The sequence below is a fragment of the Phalacrocorax carbo genome, chromosome 4, assembly GCF_963921805.1.
Source record: "Phalacrocorax carbo chromosome 4, bPhaCar2.1, whole genome shotgun sequence".
Classification (NCBI taxonomy): domain Eukaryota; kingdom Metazoa; phylum Chordata; class Aves; order Suliformes; family Phalacrocoracidae; genus Phalacrocorax; species Phalacrocorax carbo.
Genome location: NC_087516.1, coordinates 64,318,766 through 64,340,177, shown reverse-complemented (window position 1 = coordinate 64,340,177; position 21,412 = coordinate 64,318,766). Strand labels below are relative to the sequence as shown.

Genomic DNA, 21,412 nt, shown 5'->3' with positions numbered 1-21,412 from the left:
TACCTACCAAGAGTGCATCTAAACACAGGGCACTAGAAATTAAGTGTACACTGTTTTCAATTAGGGTAAAATTTCCTTATGTAAAGGTTCTGTGAAACTGGATATTAAAGAAAGCTTCCTTGAAGAATTTTTAAATTATCCTAGGGGCCTCAAAAGAGAAGTGTATGAACACTGTAAGAAGCCCGTAGGAAGGAGATTCAAATTAGTAGAATACGTTACTTTGAAAGCATCTAGAATTTATTTTAGAAACTACTGCAATTCTAATGAAATTAAGCAGTGACACTTCAGCTTGTCACGTTATTTTTCTTCACTGCTAATGCACATACAAATGGCTGAAATTGTTTTTTCTGTATGGAAAACTGGATGTTCTTATTTAATTGACCATTCTGTTAATTCTTAAATGGTTTGTGTAGACATAAAATTGGCTGGCTAACCAATTGAACTGTCCCCCCCACATATTCAGAAAAATATCTATGAACCTATGTGCCCATCTTAGCACAGCAGAAATAGTATAGCTAAAGGTTATGGCTGTAGTCGTCTGTTCAGGTTCTTGCTTTGTTCCAATAGATGCATCAAACCTGTCTGCAGAATATCGTACTGTTGCTGATGCTCCACCATCCAGAATGACTGCATCTTCCAGTGCCTGGTGGAGTTTGTGAGACTGAAGAGCATCTGCTTTGCTTTTAAACAGGGGGTTTCTTACAGAGCCTCTGAGATACTGTACAGTTGAGGCTGCATGCTTCTGTGCTATTTTTTTAACAAGAGATTTTTCTACAGCTGAATTGCACTTAAACTTTTATCTTTTGAACGACAGTAAGTAGATACGCTATGGCCTATGACAAAATATGTAATTAAGCTGTCCAAATCAAATCAGGCTGGACTGTCCTGTAAAGTTAAAGAATATATTTTCTCTGGGTTGTTGTGCTGTTTCTGTCATGTATTCTCTTTTTTATGGACTTGCGACAATTGATCTTTAACCTACTTTGGTCAAATGTCTCCCAGTTTTTTGGGGGCATGTACCCAACAGTCCTGTAGGAGCGTGAGCATGTGACAGGAGACTAGAAATGGTCAAATCCTGGAAGTCCACATGTGGCTGGTGGGAGGCAAGACACTGATTTCACTGCAAGGTGTCAGAGGGGAAAAACAAAAAGTGTGATGTGCAATGTTGTGGTCTCTGCACGTCTGTTGTTTGTGGGCAGCCCTTGGGTAGCGCAGAGGATGCTGAGGCTGTGTGGACGGATAACCACTGAATGCCATACTAATCCTCCCAGACTTGGCAGACATGGTGGTCCCACAGCTGTGACCCTGCTTCAGGCATTGGAGCTGTTGCTGCAACAGAGCCAGCCCTGTTCTCAGGCATGTTGTTTCCTTATACTGAACAAAAAGGAAGACTGTTTTCCCCTTAAGGTAAAAGTTACACTGTTAAAAGTTGTATTTTGCTAGTGACAGCAGTAAAAATGACATATATGATACAGGGGTTCCTCCACCATCACTGTGGGATTTTTCTCTTGTGCTTTCATTACTGTGTGCAGTTTTTTTCATATCTAATGAGAAGACATCCCTGGGTGAAATTTTTCATGGACATTTCTAATGGAATTAAATTTCAGCCAAGCATCACCATTACTTACATGCATGGTGAGGAAGGGGTTCCTAGTGACATGCACAAAGTTCAAGACCCCTGGAAGTGCTGGGCTAATGACTTGCCCCTGTATCCTGGAAGCATCCTGGAGATCTCAGGTGGAGCCCAGTGTTAGCAGCATTGGAAAGGAAGGCGGGAACGTGAGAGAGAGAGGGAGAGAAGATACATGTGCACTTTATTCAAGTAATTCCACCACTGTTGAGCTTTTCAGCCACCTCCTTGTGCATTTTCTCATTAAATCCTCTAATATATGCACAGGCATTTTTGTGATGTGTTTCCACAAGGATGCTCTTGAAAGTTCAGTATATGATTCCTCAGTACTGTGCTTTGCTAATGACCTAGGCTTTTTGAGAGCTTATGGAGTAAAAGGTATTTAAGGAGACAGATTTTAAAATCCTGCACATGCTGCCATGGCAGACAAACTCAGCCAGACTAACATGAGCTTTTCCAACCTCCTCATTCAAAAATTAACAGGAGTTGTTTTTAAAGCAAGCTGTTGTTTTCTGTTACAGCTGTGTGCATACTTGTAATTGAGGAAGTGGTTCCTAGTGATTAGGCAGAAATGGGGGGGGGGGGGGGGGGGGTTCTGCTTGTCATAGCAGCCTACGTTTCACATCAAGTTCTCAGAATTAAATGCCCCCTTCAGATTTTCACTGGCTAGTAGCCACCTTGTACATGAGCTGAAGCAGGAGTGAGAAGCTTCTAACATCCTTGAAGAAAAGCTGCAGTAATCTGAGATCTCTTACAACCGCCTAGCCAGGCCTTGCTCTGCAGGCCCACCTTCATGTCCTAGTCTCGGTGTGTGCCCTTGGTGGGTTGCTCTTCCAAGCACCAAACGCCCCTTCTTGCGTTCCCCTGAGTGCCAGAGGTGGCATTCCCACTTCCCAGGAGGGCCACGGTCCTGGGTGCCTTTGCAAGATCCAACAGTGCTGAAGCTGTTAGGCAGGGATTGTAGCGGTGGGTTGCAATTTCCCCCAGGCCCTGATGTGTGCCAGCAGACCCCGCTGAGCCTCGGCCACCACCCAGCTGCAGGTCCTCTGGGACAGGCTCTTTGGTTGCCGCAGCGGGAAGGAGGGTGCCTGGGGGCTGAGCAGCCCTTTTCTCACTCCTCCCCGCCAGGAGCAGGGGGCAAAGCAGGGCTGCTGTGCAGGTGGGGTCAGCAGGGATCTGCAGCCCTGAGAAGGAGCAATCTCAGGTGGCTTTGTGCAGCTGCTTCTGCCATGGAGTCCCCCAAGGAGAGTTCACAGCTCTGCAGCATGATCAGACAGGAGAAAAAGGTTTTGGAAATCACTAGCTTACATTAAGTCTTCTGGTTTCATATTGTATCAAGCTTGGGGGTACTGCAATACCCCTCTGGTATGACTACTCTGAGGGATGTTGGTGGTGTTGGCCAGTACATCTCTAAATTACCTCATGAAAGGGTGATTCTTCCTTATGTTCCTTAAGAACAGAACTGAAGTTTCTCTTGCCATTATGCTCTCGCTTGTTCAGTCCAGTGCATTATGTGTCTGAGTCAGGCTGTAATTTCCTTCTCCTTTCAGGCTTGCAGGAAGCAGAGCACACTGCTGACATGGGTTTTTAAAATATAAATAAGAAAGTTCAGTCAAAATAGCAGTCACCAGTTTAGCCCATGGAAACTGGGTTTAAATTGTGTGATTGTACTTCCTGGATGTAAAAGTCTCTTTATTATGACAGCCTCCCAGTAGGCCATATAGCGTATAACACACGCTAGTACATACAGCATTTAACTCTGCTTTTGTCACATACCTGCTATCCCTTCAGATTTTTAAATGGCTGGCATTGAAAGGTGTTTGCTCACTGCTCAAAGGGAGTATGTCTCTACTGGAAGAATCCTTGCAATATTGCTTACACACTGTTAACATGACGATGCTTATTATTTTTAACTTCATCACTTCGTGCTATCTGTTCTGCAGTAACACCAAGAGCCCTGGTCATTTAGCAGCTGCTAAGACGACCAAGTAAAAAAACAGTCCCCATGCCACACCTGACATTTTAGACATATAACATCACGGTGCCGCAGGGACAGCTCACAGATGTTGAATGTGGGGGGGAGGAGAGGAGGGTGTCCCTTCCCTTCCTTTCTCTCTTTCTGCATGCTTCTTTCCTGAAGTTGGCTGCAGTACTCGCCTTGTGACTGAGCCAGCCTGTTCAGCTGCTAGCCTAGCAAAAAATGTTTCCAAGGTAGTTTGCAGACATTTCTTTAAATTGTTAGCTCCCTGGCCAAACAAAGGAATAGCAGAGCTGACTCAGGATGGGTGGCAGGAGGGTCAACTAGGGCAGGGGAGTTGGACTTCTTGCTCTGTCACGTTGCTGGTACATGGAACTATACTTCAGCTAAGTCAGAAGCTTGGTCTGCATACAGAGAACTTAAATGGAAGGATAACAGAAATGATCAGACAACAATACCTGCATGTGAAGTGTTTGTAGCAATGCCTGGGACTACATGATAATAGTGGTTTTAGTTTGCATGCTCTAAATAATAATAATTTATAACAGGGTGTACAATGAATGAAATGCATTCAGATTTATTTCTGAAACTTACTGTGGGCATCAGAAGAACGTGCTGTCCTGACCAGAGCTGCATCTGATGCAGTATTTGGGCACTGAGGATGGCCAGTGGTGAATGGTAATGAGGGTGTGCAGCAGCTTCCAACTGTTGCTCTCCCCTTCCAGACAGAGGGAAGGCTTGGAGGGAGAAAGCAGCTTTGCAAAGGTTTAAGAGGCTGGATGCCCTGCTGTGAAGGAAGTAGGGTGGTTCTTGTCTGGCAATCAAACAAGGGGAGAGTGCGGGGGTGAAGAATGGGGTCAGTCAAAGATGGAAGAGAAAACTCTGTAGTGAATAAGACCAGATGTGCAGATAAACTGTGAATGAGCTTGAATATGGGGATTAGCTGATATGAGAGCATAGAGGTAGGTGCAAGAGACCTTAGTGAGATGACCCCATTGACCATTCAGGTAATCTTTCTGATCATATTTTGACTGAATTTCCAATAAGAAAGAGGAAAGACTAGTCATGGGAAGAGAAAGTGATGTAGGCAGTATGTAGGCCACAGAAGGAGTTCCCCAGCAGGTCCCAGGGTAGGAATGTGATGACCATGATACATAAGAGTAAGGAGAAAGAGGAAAGTATACTGAAAGCAAGAATACTAGGTTTTCTTGTGTCATACTTGGCAGAGGCATGTTCATTGTATCAGAGAGGGTTGGCAGCTCCCTGCTAAGACAGCTGATAAAGTGTTCCTAGAATGTCGGCCAGCCTCTCATAGAGAGAAGACAGATCTCCAAAGCGTTGACTCCTAAAATAATGTTACTATGTGCTGTGAAATTCAAAGGCCGTGTGTTCTGATTCATGGACAAAATCCCAAGGAGCTCATTATAGATAGATATGCTCATTATAGATAGATATAGATATATATAAAAAATTAAAAAAATATATATCTTTGCTTTTCCAGCCAGTCAGGTCCAACTGTCTCCATGCAATAACATCTGGTATGTGCTCTTTCCCTTTTGCTCAGCTTTCTACAAATGTGTTTGCTATCTGCTCCGTGTGTTTTGTATCATATGTCCTTATTTGGACAGATTTCCCCCCCCCCTTTTTTTTTTTGAGAGAGAGAGAGCATTTGGGTGCTAATACTTTCTACACTGTTTGTGGAAATGAGTATATTGGTCTTGCCAAAACACAAAATATCTTCTCAGGTAACTGGTGTTAAAGTTTATTACTTAAGTACAACATATTCTAAATTTAGGCTTTAGAAAATTGGTTATATTACTAAAAATTTCCCCTTTGTTTTTTGACGCTTGACTTGAGATACTGGGATATGATTTCCAGAAGTGCTGAGTACTTACAGCTGTAGCTGAAGTTAGCAGAAGATATGCTTGGGGCATACAATGTGCGGGTTAATGCTGCAACTGAAAAATCAGGTCTACAGTGTCTTAACTGGGCACCCAGAAGCAGTGAATGCCTTGAAGTGTCATGACTCACCATCTCAGTAGCTCATGTCTAGAATGATGATGATGTTACCCCTTCATACTGCAGGATGTCTGAAGACAGGGAACTATGACTTTGGCTCTTTTCCACTAAGAGATGCTGTATCTTCTCCCAAAACTTATATCCTAGAGAAAGATTAAGGGAAGAAAGTTTGTTGCCTTTTCACTCAATAAGAAAAAAACCAAGTTCGGTTTAGGAGGGACTCTAGTGCTTTATATCATATCCAGGCCAACCTATCAAGTCTGTCAATCGCTCGGGGGTTTGATCTACTTAAACACATTTTTGAAATGTTGTCTTGAATGAATCTTGCCAGGCCACGCCATTTGTTTCTTCCTGGTGTGCTGGTGTTTGGGTATTCTTTGCAATGTGTTTCAGACGTTGTCTGCTTTATCTTCTGGATAAAGCCCTGTTGCCATTAGTACATTTACAGAGCTCTGGCTTGTTATTTATGGAAAAGATACTAACCTTTTCTTCCAAAAGCAGTTACCACGCTCAAGTACTTTTTCCCCTTGCTGCTCGGATAAGTCTCTTTCTGATGCTAGGGAACGGCAATAAAATATTTCCCCAGTACTTTGTTCTCAACTGTAGCCAGCCAGACTTCTTCATCCGTTTTATTAGCCTCTGTGTACAAAGAGGCCGCATCAGTAACAGGTTTTTTATAACCCTTTCTCCTCAAACATATTCCCACTGCTTCTTTTGCATTAGAGATTTTATAGGCATTTTTTTCTGTGTGTTTCATTTCAGTTGTTTTGTTAGTGCAGTTATGGCCTGTTCTAAAGCATTACCATTATCAGGATGATATGGAAGGAATTTGAGACTTACTTATAAAATGATCCAGTAAGAAGTATTGAATGATTAATTTGAGAATGATTTTAAGACTCTGTAGTGTTTTTAAAGAAGAGGATCTTAGCGATAAAATAAATTTGATTGGTACTGTTGTGGAAGGAGTTGCCATTTGAGGTACTAACTTCATATGACCATGCTCCTCCTCTTAGACTCTAAGGAGCAAAGCAATGCTGTGGCAAGGCTGCAGTAGGAGGGAGCAATAAACTCTGTAACGGTAAAGTGCATTCCTAGGCCGACAAAGAAAAATAGAGGGCTCTAGAAATGTCTTTCTCTCCTTGTCATAAATCAAATGTGATGAATAGTATTCTGGTTTTCCTGATACTGGAAGCAACACCTGAGTAACACTGCTTGCGTTGGCAGTTCACTGTGGCTTCATGCTGAACAGAATCCATTTTGATAAAGGTCCCATATCAATGCCTTTAATGACCCTGGATGTATTTTCTCCTCAGGTCCTCAGAGCTCCAGGAGGTGGTCACACTTCTGGTTTCTTCTGAAGCAAAATGCTTCTAGATACATCTGACTGGGGGCAACATTTATTTAGTAGAAGTGAGCCCCAGACTGGAATAAGGTTCATGCTAACACATACATTTTAGATATTTGTCTAGATCTGAGAGCATACCTGTCATCAGGGATTTTGTGTTATGGCTTAGCTCTATCTTCAGAAAATGAAGAGTTCTGAAATAAGGGATACTTCACAGTAGTGAGAATGTGAAATGAATAGTGAAATCAAGTCCAAGTTTTGCTGCATATTTACTGTCAAAACGAGGTTTTAGACAGAGTCCCATTGTCTGCTGTACAATTTCTGCCAGCTAAGGATGGGATAATAACTGATAAATTTTTCACAGCATTTCATTAGATGAAGAAATCAATAATTATTAATTTCTCTTCAAAGCTGGGCATCTATCGTGAAGAACAGAAGATTTGCACAAGACAAGACTTGTTTCTTGTGCCAGATGCTCAACTTTATAGCTAGGCAAGTAGGTTACACCTAAGTCAGTAGCATGGTAGCAGCTTTTTCTTACCCTATGATTCCTGTGACTGGTATAAGATGAAAACCATTAGCAGCTGCACAGCTGTGTGCAGTGGTTTAATTGTGTGTGGTGCAGGACTGAGTGTGCTGAATTAGTTCACAGAGAGCTGGTAATAGATGAGGGAAGGGAGACTGACTCCCAGCTGAATAGTTTATTGCTGTGGCCCATGTTTTTAATCCACAAGAATAGGAGATTGCTGGCTTTAGTTACTCCTTCAGTAAATGAATTACACACTTGGTGGCAGCTCTCATTTGACATGTAATGATTGATACTCCTCTGCTTACTCACAAATGGATGTAATAGCAGACAGCTACCTGAAGGTCCAGAGAAGGAAAAAAGTCTGTCATCTGAGACAAACCTTATATGCATTCAGTGCTGAGAAGCTTTTGCTGTGTAACATTTTAGTGTATTCTCTTTTTCCCTGCTGATTACCTGGATGCAAACTGCTTGTGGGCCTTTTAGCCCAGTCATGGGGTTCTGCAGCTTTTCCAGCTCCATGAGCCTGAGGGAAATCTCAGCCTCTGGAGCAGGTAGGAGCAATTTTAGGAGAGCTTTATGGCACTGCCTATGTCCTAGGGACATCAGAGCACAGTGTTGGATGTGGCCTCCTTGGGAGGAGCACAGTGGTGAGCAGGAGGGAGGGCTGCATGAGCACAAAACCCGCCACACTTATATCAGCTTGTTCCTCATCCTTGAGTGGGTCATTACAAGTATGTCTTTATTTGTGCCCATGCCTGTATGCTTACCTACACATGGCAGATGAATGTTTACGTAAATGCACTTTTTACTCACTGTTGAATGCTCAGGTCCCTCCAAGACTCTTGCAATCAGTATCAAATTCTTAGAAACCCCTCATCTGACCTTTTTATTTTGGAATATTTATTAGTCTACAACAGCTCCAGACTTACTCAAGCTGTTAGGAGTAGCAGCGTCAGTAGATAACTATTACTAGCGTGCAGTCTTACTGTTTTTAAAGCACCAGAGTAATTAGCTAGTTTCATCCTTGTTTGATTGCAATTATACTCAAATACAAACATCACTTAATGAACTTTACAACAAGCAAGGGCTGTAGCGCTATTTTGTAGGGCAGTTCCATATCTACATGGTGATGATATTCATCCTGCATTAGCATAATTAAATCTAAAGTAATATTAGCTAGAGAAGGAACTTGGTTTATTGCACCTTTCAGACATGTGTGTCAGGGAATATAAGTGAGTGGAAAAAGTCTGTCTGGAAGTAGGCAGCGTGCTGTGGTGTATTGCATTTCGCTGACATGAGAGGAATGTGGCGGAAGGGTATACAGTTGCCTGCTGTAGGCACTAGCACTCAGGCTGAAAAGCAGCTTGGGATGTCCCTTTTGCTTCATTAAGCAAAAGGCTTTATGCCTATGACATGAAGTGCTATAAAACACAGTGGAAGTATTATGGTGTATGTTGTTAGACCGGATTGCCAATCTCAAACATCTAAAATCGCAAGTCAGATATTCCAACATAAAATCTGTCTAGAAATGAGGGATATGGTTTTTTAAACTCTTTATTTTCTTAAGGTTCATTTATTTTTAAATGAAAGCTGAGATCTTCACTGAAAGTTGAGACCTTCACCTGACTTCAGGGCTTTAAGAAAAACACCGAATTTGGAAAAACTTGCAGAAAGGTCATAAAAGTTCTTAACAGTGAGTCAGGCATCTTCTGTAGAAGCTGTGTGATTGTATAAGCTTTGTCATTGTAAATAGGATCTAAAAATCAGGGATGCAAAATGTAGGCTAAGCTCCTGGCACTTGCGCTTCAGTTGAGGTTTGCTTACCTTCAAAAAATGTCACTAACTGTGCTGGCTAACATTACTGAGCAGCCAAAATAAAATAATAAAAAAAAAACCAACCCAAACCACCAAACAAACAAAAAAACCACGGTCACAGTCTAGAAAGTCTCCTCTTGTGTGGGAGAGCCACAGTGAAGCAGTCTGTAGATCTTGCAGCCAGAGTTACCTACAGCTGATCTTATCTGGTATAACTTCTGCCTCCCAGAGTTTCATCCTGTGCATGTTGGGGTCAGTAGCAGGACTCCTGTTTACAAGAACAGGCATGTAATGCTGAGGGACGCATTCATTTCCTTCTGTTGTCTGCGTCTTCCAAAGAAATGTCAGTATAGATCCAAGAATTTGAATAATTGTATAGGATTTTTAATGTAAAACTCAAGTTTGCTGGTTTGGAAAGCGGGTGCTCCTGTACGTAGGTTAGACAGTTGGTAGGTGAGCTGTAAATCTGCTTCTGGTCTATCTGCCTGTCTTGAACTCACTTGAGATCTTTTTCTGCCGTGCAACTCTAGAAGAAACAATTCTTGAAATAACATTTCAGCACCATAAACACTTCTCATTTGACACTCTGACATTTGGTGTTGGCAGCTCAGCCTGCCTCTTCTGCATGCGTGTGGCTGTCACCATTCAGCCAGTCCCTTTTTCCTGCACAGCTAGTTCAGATGAAAATCACCTTTCCCTCAAGAGTGCTTGAGTGGCTGTTTAACATGGCTAAGCCTCAGGAACTCTGTCATGCAAATATAAACTTGCTCTTGGGTCAACATTTAAAGCATCACTTTCATTGTTTTTAAGAATCCTATTAGTTATAGGGGAATGATAAATAATCCAGTGGTCCGGAACCACATCGTTCTGGCTCAGGGAGCTGCTGCCACTACAGATGATGCTTTAGTCTTGGAGATGTATGTGATGCATTTCTGTACTCTTGGACCTAGCAGTTCACCTAATGGTTCAATGTAGCTGAAGCCCACTGACATCTACAAGAGATAGTTATTCAGTTTGTAAGTACTTCCTCCACCTCCAGTGAAAACATTTATAGCCGGAAGCAATGCCTTGAAATGTTTTACTACTGTCATATTGATAGGAAAAAAATATACAGACATGAAGAGGTTGTGTGCATTAATTATTTACCTTGCAATCAAGAAAGTATAAAAATAATCCAGGGTGAAAATTGGGAAGGATTGTAAAGGAAAGCGCTGGCTCTTTCAGTTTGAATAATGTAGGTCCCACTCAGGCTTTCTCCACAGAACACGAGGTCTAATCCCAGCACAAGTAAATACATGTTTTTTCTCTAAAACAGATTTTAAAATCATGCAGCTCTTGAGAGGAGACTAATTGTGCTCACTTAGCTTCCAGTGAATAATTAAACTGTGAGGAGTTATTTTCCTGGCTCCTCTGTAATGTTTCTTACTTATTAATTCTTATGATATTCAACTTCTAGACTTTATAGCATCAATCAAACTCTGCTTCTATTGTCTGAAAAATAAAATATGTAAAGGAAAAACTGCCACAGATTTAAATACCTTGTATTGTTACAGTATAAATATCATCATTTTAATTAAACCACATGAAAATATAGACCATCAACTTTTTCTCTCAGGGACTCAGCCACCTATGGGATTTTTGTGCCTTTGAAAGTCTCCCCAGAGATCCAGTGTGCTTCGCTTCTTCTGATTGTTCTTGAAACAAAATTAGCTTTTAGTCCGTTAAAATCTGTTTACTTTATCTGCTACTAAATACACACATACTAATTGCTGTGGGATCAAAACAAAAACAAGTTACTCCTCCTACACTTGTAGTTTTGATGGGATTTGCATTTTAGCAAAAGTCAACAATCTGACTCTCACTGTATTTGGGATCATGGTGGATTAAGGTAGATCCCTTCGGGCTGGATCAAGAACCTGCAAGGTATCTTCAAATCACAGGAAAGGGTGAACAGAAAAGAGACTAGAAAAGAATGAGAGAAGGTGCCTGAGAAGGCAGGTAGCCTGGTCCTGAGTCCTGGGACAGAACTAATGCCCCCCGTGTTGCTCCTTCCAGACGTTAGCTTAGCACCCTCTTAAAAGTCTCTGCTAACAGACATTCTGTGTCGGAATGGGGGTTTGGGCAGATTTTTTCCCTCTTAGAAATGTTTTCCTGATGGCCAACTCACTTCACTAGGTGCTTGTGACTTTGTCCTTAACTTGCTGCCTTTGCGGGGAGAGTAGGATGATGCCATGCCAGGTTGAGGGAGAGAAGGGTCTGGATAGAAAGCCCTGGGAGGATTGAGAGAAGAAGAAAGTGTTACCCATCCAGGCTCCTTGTCATCGTGTTTCTTGCTGCTGGTGGCTTGAACTTTCCGATAGTTTTGAAATGCTTTAGACAGATACTGAATAAGAGCAAAGTTTGGAATCTAAGCACAACCTCAGTGGTGGAGAAACCTCTGGGTCCCATCTGCAGAACTGAAAACCAGTAATAAGTTGACAGAAAGACATGACCATAATGTCCTTTTCCTGTCTTTTCTACTCCCACAGATGAACAGGAGCCAGCAGTCAGCAGTGATTCAGACATTTCATTGATTATGGCAATGGAGGTTGGACTGTCCGATGTGGAGCTTTCCACTGATCAAGACTGCGAAGAGGTGAAGTCTTGAAAAACAGAGATCCAACACTAAACTACAGGGGAGGGTCACAGGGAGGGACTGAGTCAGCTTTCTAGGATTTGGACCAGTCATGCACATGCCTCCAGAGCACTGTCACTCCTGCACACTCCATTCTGAGATGGTCACGAAAAGCAATAGCAACAGTTGTGTCTGCCTGGATGGGGTTTCATCATCTACATACGTTCATTTCGTTCACATGGGAGATGAATGCTTCCAGTTTACCCACGTGCTTGAGAGCAGTCATGTAACTCTTCAGTGGCTCATAAATACACAACTGAAATGACAGCTTGAGTGTTTTCTACACTTGTTTGATAGGGGTTTTGTTTCTTTTTTTTTTTTTTTCAAAAGACATATGTTTGTTATGGTTTTTGTTTGTTTATAGTTTGTTATGGATGGACACTATGTTTTTGTTGACTGACCCCAGCTTTTTCAAGAGATCAGAAACCTGAATTCCTGTTCACTGGTCACTTCATGCTCTGACTCCAGGATTTATCATTGCCTTGTTATTTCTGCATGAAGTACGCATGGTTTCAGAAGGATGGTGCACCAGCACCCTGCATTAATGTGAATACTGCTTTCATTAAGTGGGAGCCTTGGAAACGGTATATTCTGAAGGCCTTAGTTTGTAAGAGAGCTCTGAATTAACAGATATTGCTGGGATTTGGCTTAAAACTGCATTATGTTGGTTTTTCTTAGAGCTCCATTCTAGACAAGTATCATACAGTGTGATGGAAAGAAAGAAAAGCTTGAAGTTTCACTCTGTCCTTGTAGTCCTTTGCTATATTTTATGCTATTAGCCGTTGTCAGTATGTTAATGGCCTTCCTTCAAGGCACAATTCAGTAGCTGGAAAAGAAGATTTAGTATAACATCATGTCTTTTCTTAATTTTACAGACCAAAACCTGACCGGTAGGCTAAAGGAGTGTCTGAGAGGTTTCCAGAGGCTGCTTCTTAACAGCTGTGCATTACGTGGACAACAAGAATATTCTTAGAAAGGGTTTGGAGATGCTGATATCGGTGTCAGAAATTGCTAATGAAGCAGGAGGCAGCTGGTTGAAATGTTTACTTCCTGGTTTGTTTTGGGTTTTTTTCTTAGTGCATTTCATTTATGTTTTGAGGGCAGTTTTTGCCTGCTTGTTATCAAACACAGGAGTTCAGGTGCTTCCTTGCCCTCCAGTGTCCCTGTCAATCTTGTTGCAAGCATAATGGAATACTTGCAATTTGTATATAGATATATATACACCAAAATATTTTGGGTAGAGAGGAGGGAATTTCAAAATAAATAGAATTAATGTAAATCAAAACACCTAAATAATAATGACCTGTACTGATTATTTAGTTCATCCTGAGTTCTGCTTTCCAGGGGAAAGCTTTTCGTTACTTGTTCAGTGTACGTTTTCATTTTTCAGTCAAAATACTCAACTGTGAAGAAGCATTTTTAGCTTACTGTTGCACAAGAGTAAATGGTTTCTGTTGACAGTCAGATGATTTGAATCACGTTACTGCCTCCTGAATAAGTCCACAGAATCAACAATTCATCTTACATCAAAATTTCATGGAGAGGTCAAACATTTTGACATGATGGTGTCATGGCAGCATCTCAAAATGTAGCTATTACGGTTCTTGCTGCATTTAATCTCCTTGTGGATTTACTCGTTAGATGTGGAAACCAACTTCCAGCCAAAATTCATTTTGTCAGATCTTATTCAGGAACAAATGTGTTTAGAACTATCCCTAAAATTTTGACTGACTTGCTGCTTTAGTAATGGAAGAAGGAAAAACTATACTCCATGCTTTTCGGTCCAGTTAGAACTCAGTTCATTTTATAGCTTAATTTTTTTGATGTTCTTAGTCCCTAAATTGCAGGGTAACTTTGAGGCAAAGGAGCACAGCCTAATCATCCTTCAAAACCATGATCCAGAAATGTGCTGTTACATTTTTATATGCCATTTGAAAGGACATCTCTTTTTAATTAAAGAGATACGGGCAGCTGGAATTCTGCTTGGTTTAAAAAGAAAGTTAGAGATCGTTCCAGAGGGCGCAGCTAGGTCAGTCTATTTGCCAATATTTGTGGTTCTATAATCGTATTTCCCTTATTCTTTAATGTCTTCTCTATTCCTTGCTGCTGTGGGAAAGGCCCACAGTGTCAGGGGAACCAATGCTGAAATTCACCCCTACGCAAGAGAATTCGCACAAGGTACCACATCAGCTCCACTTAAGCTCTGGAAATAATGCTGAAATGGGATTTAAGTGGTGCTTACACCAAACACTGGCCCTTCACACAGGAATGAAATTCATCTCAAATGACTGCAGGGGAAAGAGCGAAGCTGGTTGTACGCAGTCAGGTCTCCATACGGAAAGTACACACACTGGTACAATTTCTTCTCTAGTGCTGGAGCCTGGGTGCTACATGTCACAGGAACATCACGAACACCATGTCCGAGTTGCCAGTGATCCTTTAACATCTGCCCACTGCGGCCCAGCACATGGACAAAAAAATTCCCGGCCGAGCGTTTGGGTTTCAGAGGAGCTGTCACAAAGTCTTTGTTTTATTTCACAAACTTCATTAAGTTAATCTCAGTGGATAGATTGACCAATTATCTGTTGCCGTAGCGGAGTCACTCACAGCACAGCAGAGCAAGCGAGGTCCGGGGAAAAGCAAGGCAGGAGGTGAAACTCCCAGCTGATACTGAACTGGGTGCTTTGCCCAGCAAAATCATTAAAGGGAGCTGTGCTCAAAGGGGCATCACATAGGTGGGAGCTGAGACCCTGCTGTATTTCTAGGAGTTAGTGAAGGATTTCAGAGAGGGATGCTCTTTCCCTAAGCATCCCACACTAGATGCAGTCCCTCGGGGTGCACAGGTGGCTGCTGGCAGAGGCAGGGTGCTAGGCTGGGTGAGACATTTTTACATATCACCATGCTGTGGTCTTTCAAAAGAGGCATCCTCACAAATCTGGGTCAGGAGTCTTCCTGCTTTTTTTTCCCCAGTTCTCCTTGAAGTTTTGCTCAGGAAAGATGTTTTTCCGTCCCTGTCCTCAGGTGTTCTATAGCTCTGAGCGCTGTTAAGCGGTAATGAGCGCAAAGCCAGGTTACACATCACTGAAGCTGGAACTTAGGAAAGCACTTTTATTCCATCCTTCATTGGAAAAGCACTTATGACTAATTTTGGACTTGTACCAAAATCACATTATTTTCAACAGGTCCTCTATGAGCATAATTAAGCCCCTGTATCAAATGGAAAGGTTTTCTGAAAGCGGGACCTGGCTAACAATATTCTTTGTATATATAACCTGTGAAATGCCTTGGGAATTTGAGGTGCTTCATAAATATTGAGATCCCCCAGATGTGTGTTTGTAACACATATGAAAGCCTTAATTCTGCAGATCTGCATGCTGATGCACATTTTTGCTTACATGAGTCTCTCTACTGAGATTCCTCACAAGGTTAAATTAAACCACCCTATTTGCAGTTTGGGGTAAGATTAGTACCATCCTGAGCATTGTGTGAGTCTTCAGTACTGCTGCCCACTAGTCTTGGGCTTCTGTATTAAATATGTGGGATTCAGATGCTGTGGACACCGCACTGCCTGTTCAGAAGGGAAAGCAGCCTTTAGCATGCAGCCAGGAAAAAAAAAATCCTCTGGTGCCCTCTGACGAACAAGTGCTCAGGCACATAATTCTGCAGGCTCACGCCGAGGCTGCCTCCCCACGGCGCGGGCGTCCTTGCTGCGGCTGCCTCTGACCGCTGCCAGCCCAGCACGGCCGGGCAGAGGGGCACCTCCTGCACAGGGCCAGCGGGATGGCGCAGCACCCTCAGAAAGGCACTGTTGTCATTAAGCTGATCCTGGGTCTCTCCGAGCTCTTCCTGTCCTGTCGTCTGAGGCTCTTCTTTTCCGTGAGCGAGTAGTAGGTGGGAAAAGCATTCGCCTTAGTGAGGCTCATCTTCACTCTGGGTGGCCTTGGACAGAGAGAGACTGCGGTCTCAGTATCCTTTGATTTCCATGGGTTTCACTAACCTGCCTTCCCAAAGGTCTGTTCAATAGTTAAGGCACGTAAGAAGTTGTATGGGCAGAATTTTGCGCTCACAAATGACCTAACGTGTGTGTGCAGACGTGTAAGGCACCAGCCTGGCATCCCTACCCCATGGCTGAACCATTCTATTCTGGTGGGGATACAGATCTGGCACTTGCTGAGGGTTTGGAGGTTTTTTTATTTTCTGACTGCTTTAGAGCTTCAAAACCAGGATCAGGGCACTATCACCACTGCAGTTCATTCTTTAAGCCTTCTATAGAATTAAACTGCCATGTGTGCATATGAAAGTACATTGATATGACTAGGGAAACTCTATTGTAGTGAAAACAGAAGCAGCTGCCATTTTTAGACTTTTTATATGAGGGAGGCTGTAGCAATAAAGAAAAAGGTTTTACAGAGGCAATTTTTTAAAAAGTATTGAAATCACATGTGATAAGAGGTCCCTCGGATCTCATTACTTAAATGATCCCTGGATCAGTTCCAGAGGAAGTCATCACAAGAAGAGCAGTACTTCGTCTCTTGTTGAATGACTTGTGTGGGATACACTCTTACTTTGTTAACAAAATGAACCCAAGCACCAGAGACAGATCCAGCTCTGAATTTAGTCTTTCTCAGAGAATATGCATTTTGTGATCCAAAGCTTTTGTTGTCAAGCCTGTTAATCCACCCTCTTCTTTCCCCCTTGCTAAATAAAAAGAAATGCTTGTCCAATTTGAAAAATATCTGGCTCAGAAGACCTTTGCATAAGGACGGGTTGCCCTGGCAGGTATCCGCAGATCACTTAACACTTCTATGTACTTTTAGTCATCGGTACGACACAGTTACAGATTTTCCATAAAGTGTGTTTTATTTGCCATTCTTGTTAAACCTGGAGTGCGGTCATCGTATAGATTTTCCAGAGTTTTGCCTTACAAACTTTTTCCTTTGAATATATTCAACAGGCCTTTGAGCAGATTCTGTGATTAAAAGGCAAAGGTTGGGGCACAAGTCTTTATATATAAATCTCTGGGCTGCAAGTCCTTGTTGTGACAATTGTTCTGTGCTGAAATGACGATAAATCTTACGCGTGACAGCGGGAAACACCTTTCAGCCCAGGCAGCTGGGAATCTCTCAGGCTTTGTTTGTAAGAGGCTCGTTCCCTCATGATCTCTGTCAGTAAAAAAGCTCGTGACTAAGCATATAGTTTGAAATAAGCCAGGAAGAGGAATTTATAGGCTGTGCAAACCAAGAAAACCAATAGGCGTTTATTGATTTCTATTCCTTAGCAATAATGGACTCTTTTTAACATTTGTTGTTCTCGTAGATCCCTGTTGTAGGGCCAAAGTTACCAGTCTGCTAGGACCAGGGGTCAGGACAAGCTGACCCTCTAAACAGAAGAGGGAGGGCTTGGTTTGCTGTTGGGATGCATCTGTTTTGTAGGACTGAAATGGCAGAGAAATCCAGCCTGTTCCTTCCCAGCCCCTCTCACAAATGTTTGCTCTAGCGTGAGCCTTTGTTGCAGGAGAAGGAGATCGTGGGATCAAATTAACACTGTGCCGCTTCCTCTCTTGCATCTTTTGCTGCCTGTATCTCTGGTAGCAGGTTGGACTGCTCTGGTTCAGCATGAGGGAAAGGAGCCGGCCTAAGTTCAGCTTAAGGCCCAGGGGTTTCAGCAGATTCAGGGCAGCTGAACTTCTTCACGAGCAGTGCTGACGGGGATTGCTGCTTCACTGAGGGACACCAAGCGTTGACTCGTTTGCTTTATGGATGCAAAATGTATGAGTGTTTATGGGGCAACCGGCGTGACAGAAATTAATCAGCTTGGTTAACACGAGCGTTGAAAAACAATGTCATGAAATATTTTAGGGGCGAGGGAAAATGAGGGTGGAGGTGTTGTTTTAGTAGACTCTTTAAATAAGGACAATTGATCCAACACAAGCGCTTCTTTTATTTTACCAAGCTGTTACCTGAACTAATTGATAGTTTCGCAGTTGAAAGAGGAACACCAGATGGACTTTTTAGTCTGGATTTGTTTGCCTAGCAGATGGCAGCTGCGGGCTGGGACGGCGAGCGAGGGAGAAGGCTGCCCTCTGCCGCACAGCTTCCCCCGCCCGGCTGGAAACCCGCTCCGCTCCCTTTCTCTTCTTTGGCACTTCTTTTTGAAGAAAAAAAAAAAACCTTCTGAGCAGGAGCTATATTTCAAAGGGAGAAAAAGAGAAGAAAGATGAATGAAAGATGTTGTGGGTTTTGAATGAAAAGCCAACGGATTCATTTTCCATCTGAAATTAATCTTGCCTCTCTCAACTATTTTAATTGTGAATTGGTAGAAGTTATTGTTTTCTGGAGTGAATGCAAAAAAGAAAAAGAGAGAGAGAAAAAAAGAAATAATGTTTTTCCATTTTTCTTTTATTTCCTGATTCTTCAGTCCTGCGTAGCATTAAAAAACAATAGCAAGATCAAGATGTTTGCTCTGAATGTATACAGTTATTTCAGATGTCAAATATCTAAATGTTTGTATGTGTACATAATACCATCCTTACTTCTTGTTTCATGTTAGAAACCTGAAATGACTGTACTGTTTTATAATTAGAAATGTAAAGAGGGGCCACTGGGTGGGAGGGTCTGTTATTTTTATAGCAAGATGTTCCTTGTATTTAGTGGACATTTAAAACAGTTTTGTACTTGTCAAAATATACATTCCATCCATTTCCAAAAGAGAATTATTTTTATTTAGGGCAGTTTGTAAGCGAACAAAAAAACTTGTGGCATCCTGTCTGTACACAGTTCACTAACAGAGCAGAAGTAGCCTGGTTTTCAGCTTTTTCCAGCCGTGTCTCTTCTCACACGCTGCAGAGCCATACCAGCAAATGCCAATGCTAAAAAGGGAAGAAAAATCCCAAATTAAATAAATACCATATGGATCAATGCATAGTTTACCAAAATAACTTCCAGTTTGGAGACAATGGTCTGTCCCAGTGAAATTCTCCAAGGTAATCAGCCCTGCTCTGGATAGCCGGAGTGGATTTGCTGGGAGGCCTCAGCCCTGCCCCTGCCCCTGCCCAGCGGGGCTGCCAGCCCTGGCAAGCCGGGGCGACAGGGGTCTCACGCTCACACACACGTCTCTGGTTGCGCTGCCGCTCCCTCGGGATGGGAGCCTATTTTTGACTGCAGTTGGTTTGCTGGTAAGGCAGCCCGTTTCTGCAGGCTGACCACGGTGTCTTTCTTTGGACGGTGGAAAGGACCCTTCATCTCCACGTGAAAAAAAACCAAAAAGTTCCGTTCTCCGGACAGCTGCGCTTTGGTTCGTGAAGCACCTAGCGAAAGACCGTGGCAAAATCATACAGTGGCATTTGCGTAGGCGGTTCTTGTTCTTGTAGTTACCTCCCACCCCCCGCCACTACCTGTGACTTGCTGCCTAAACAGTGCAGTAGCAGTTTGTGAAGCGAGCCTTTTTTCCTAGCATTACTTTCTGTGCAGTGTTGCAAATATACTTTAACTCTTTGCTGATATTTTATAACGTATACATCTTCCCCTCCAATGCACTTTATCTCTCTTGAAAAACGTGGGAGTCGGAGAACTACCATCTTAAAGGGATTTGCCTGAAATTATGAGGCACACACTTTTTTTTTTTTCCCTTCTTGCTTTGTTATATACTGTAAATGCTAAAGAGCATGGACAGTGACTCAGCTGGGGGAAGTACCGAAATACTGAGGTTAGAATTTGGAAGCATTATTCAGTAGTAAAACATGGCTATTTTTGTTATATAGAGGATTATAATGTAAATATGTGAGACTGTGTTATTATGTACTAGTAAAATATTGCAACTCTCAAAGTTCAGATGGTGAATTCCAAGGAATTTTATTGCAAGTTTTTTAATAAAACGGATCTGATTACTGTATCGTACGTATTTTCTAACAGACTGTGTAAAACTGGCATTTCCTGATGTGTGAAACTTGCTGATTGTTTCATCCTGAACTCGGCCGCTGCAGACTTTGGCATCCACCAGAGGCAGAAGCTATAGCGGGAAGGGACCGGAGTGGCAGCCTGGCCTCCATGCCTCCACTCCAGCCCCAGTCACAGCTCTGGTCCCCCCTAACCTTCAGCTTCTTTTGATCAGAAAGCAGCGGCTGTGTGGGAGGTAAATGCCTCCACTTCCCCAGGGGAGGGCTGCAGCCTCGCCCTCAATGCTGGGCATGATGTGTTAAAATAGCTTTAAAAGGTAACGGCTCTGCCATGCCCCAGTGGGAACTGCACCGCCGTTGCGAGGGGTTGTCTGGCTGCTCTTCCCTCGCCACTCCCCATCCCAGGGAGCAGGGGGCCGTGGGAGAGCCCCAGGGGTCATCATGCCATCCAGCATAGGTGTGCTGCTTACAAGAGGTTGGAGGCACAGTAAAAATCCTGCCTAAAAGAAATTTAAGAGACTTAAAGTTTTCCAGTAGGTGCAAAAGAAGGCAGACAGAAATGTCTGAAGGAGGGCCAAATCCTGGCTCAAGCCACAGCCCTGCACAGGGGCCCAGCCTGCCCCCATCCTGGCCCACATTTTGTGCTGGCTGGCTGGAGCCGCTGGTGTGGATGCCTCTCTCCCCCCGCTGCAGCAGTGCCTTCGAGGCAGCAATGTGCCCCATCAGTTGGGGCCCTAACTCGGATTTCACCCAGGAGCGAGGGAGGCAGTAGCTACGGGCTAGATCACACCCAGTTCCCCCAGACCCCCGTGCCTCCTTGCTCCCTTGTGCCCACCCTCCCCATGGGCTTTGCTGTCCACGACAGGGGCAGCAAGCTGGCTCGGAGCAGGAAAACGGTGTGTGATTTAACGTGGCTTTATCAGCAAAGCCAGGAATTACTCTTCCCCTCCCAACCCATGTCAGCCAGTTGGCAGCACAGCCTGGAGCTCCCTGTCCCACCAGCTCTGCTCCAAGGGCAGAAGCCCTCTGCACCAAAACAAACCCTGGGCTGCCTTCAGAGGCAGATTTTAGGTATTGCTAGCCAAGGAATTTGGTCTCACTCATCCCCATGCGTCTCCCTCCCTGCCCGCTGCTTTGTTCTCTGCCTTCGTTTAATAACTGGCCGGGGAGCAAGCGAGCGGGGCCGGTTTTCCTTGGCAGGCAGCTGTGCACAGTTGCTATGTGATCTGCACACACAACACAGCTGCCGCCGGTGCTGCAGATCTGGCGGGAGGCAGCGTGCTTGAGTAGCACAGCAGAAGTAACGCAGCGTGGAGCTGTTGGGAATGGCATCAGGGCTATAAATAACAAGGGGCGTAAGGCAATTAATTCCAGGATGCAAGTACATACTTAGGGTTTGGGTTACATCACTCTCTTCTCCACTGTATACGGGATTCATTCCTGGTCAAAATACACAAATAAATCTGAGTTGCTCTATGCTCTGGGTTGGTTTGGGGTTGGTTTTTTCTCCAGAAGGAATAAGGTAAAT

General features: G+C 43.3%; 1 protein-coding gene across 2 annotated transcripts in view; it reads left to right on the top strand.

Annotated features, from left to right (window-relative positions):
• Nucleotides 1-19,885, top strand: part of RNF150 (ring finger protein 150) — a 133,813-nt gene extending 113,928 nt beyond the window's left edge. Inside the window, exons 7-8 of one of the 2 annotated variants that reach the window (XM_064450231.1) lie at nt 11,845-11,951; nt 12,866-19,885. In XM_064450231.1, coding sequence (XP_064306301.1) covers nt 11,845-11,951; nt 12,866-12,877 — 119 coding nt within the window. In that variant the 3' untranslated portion in view covers nt 12,878-19,885. Of the gene's footprint in view, nt 1-11,844 lie in introns of both variants that reach the window. The other variant, XM_064450230.1, reaches the window with a different exon arrangement.
• Nucleotides 19,886-21,412: the final 1,527 nt, after the last annotated feature.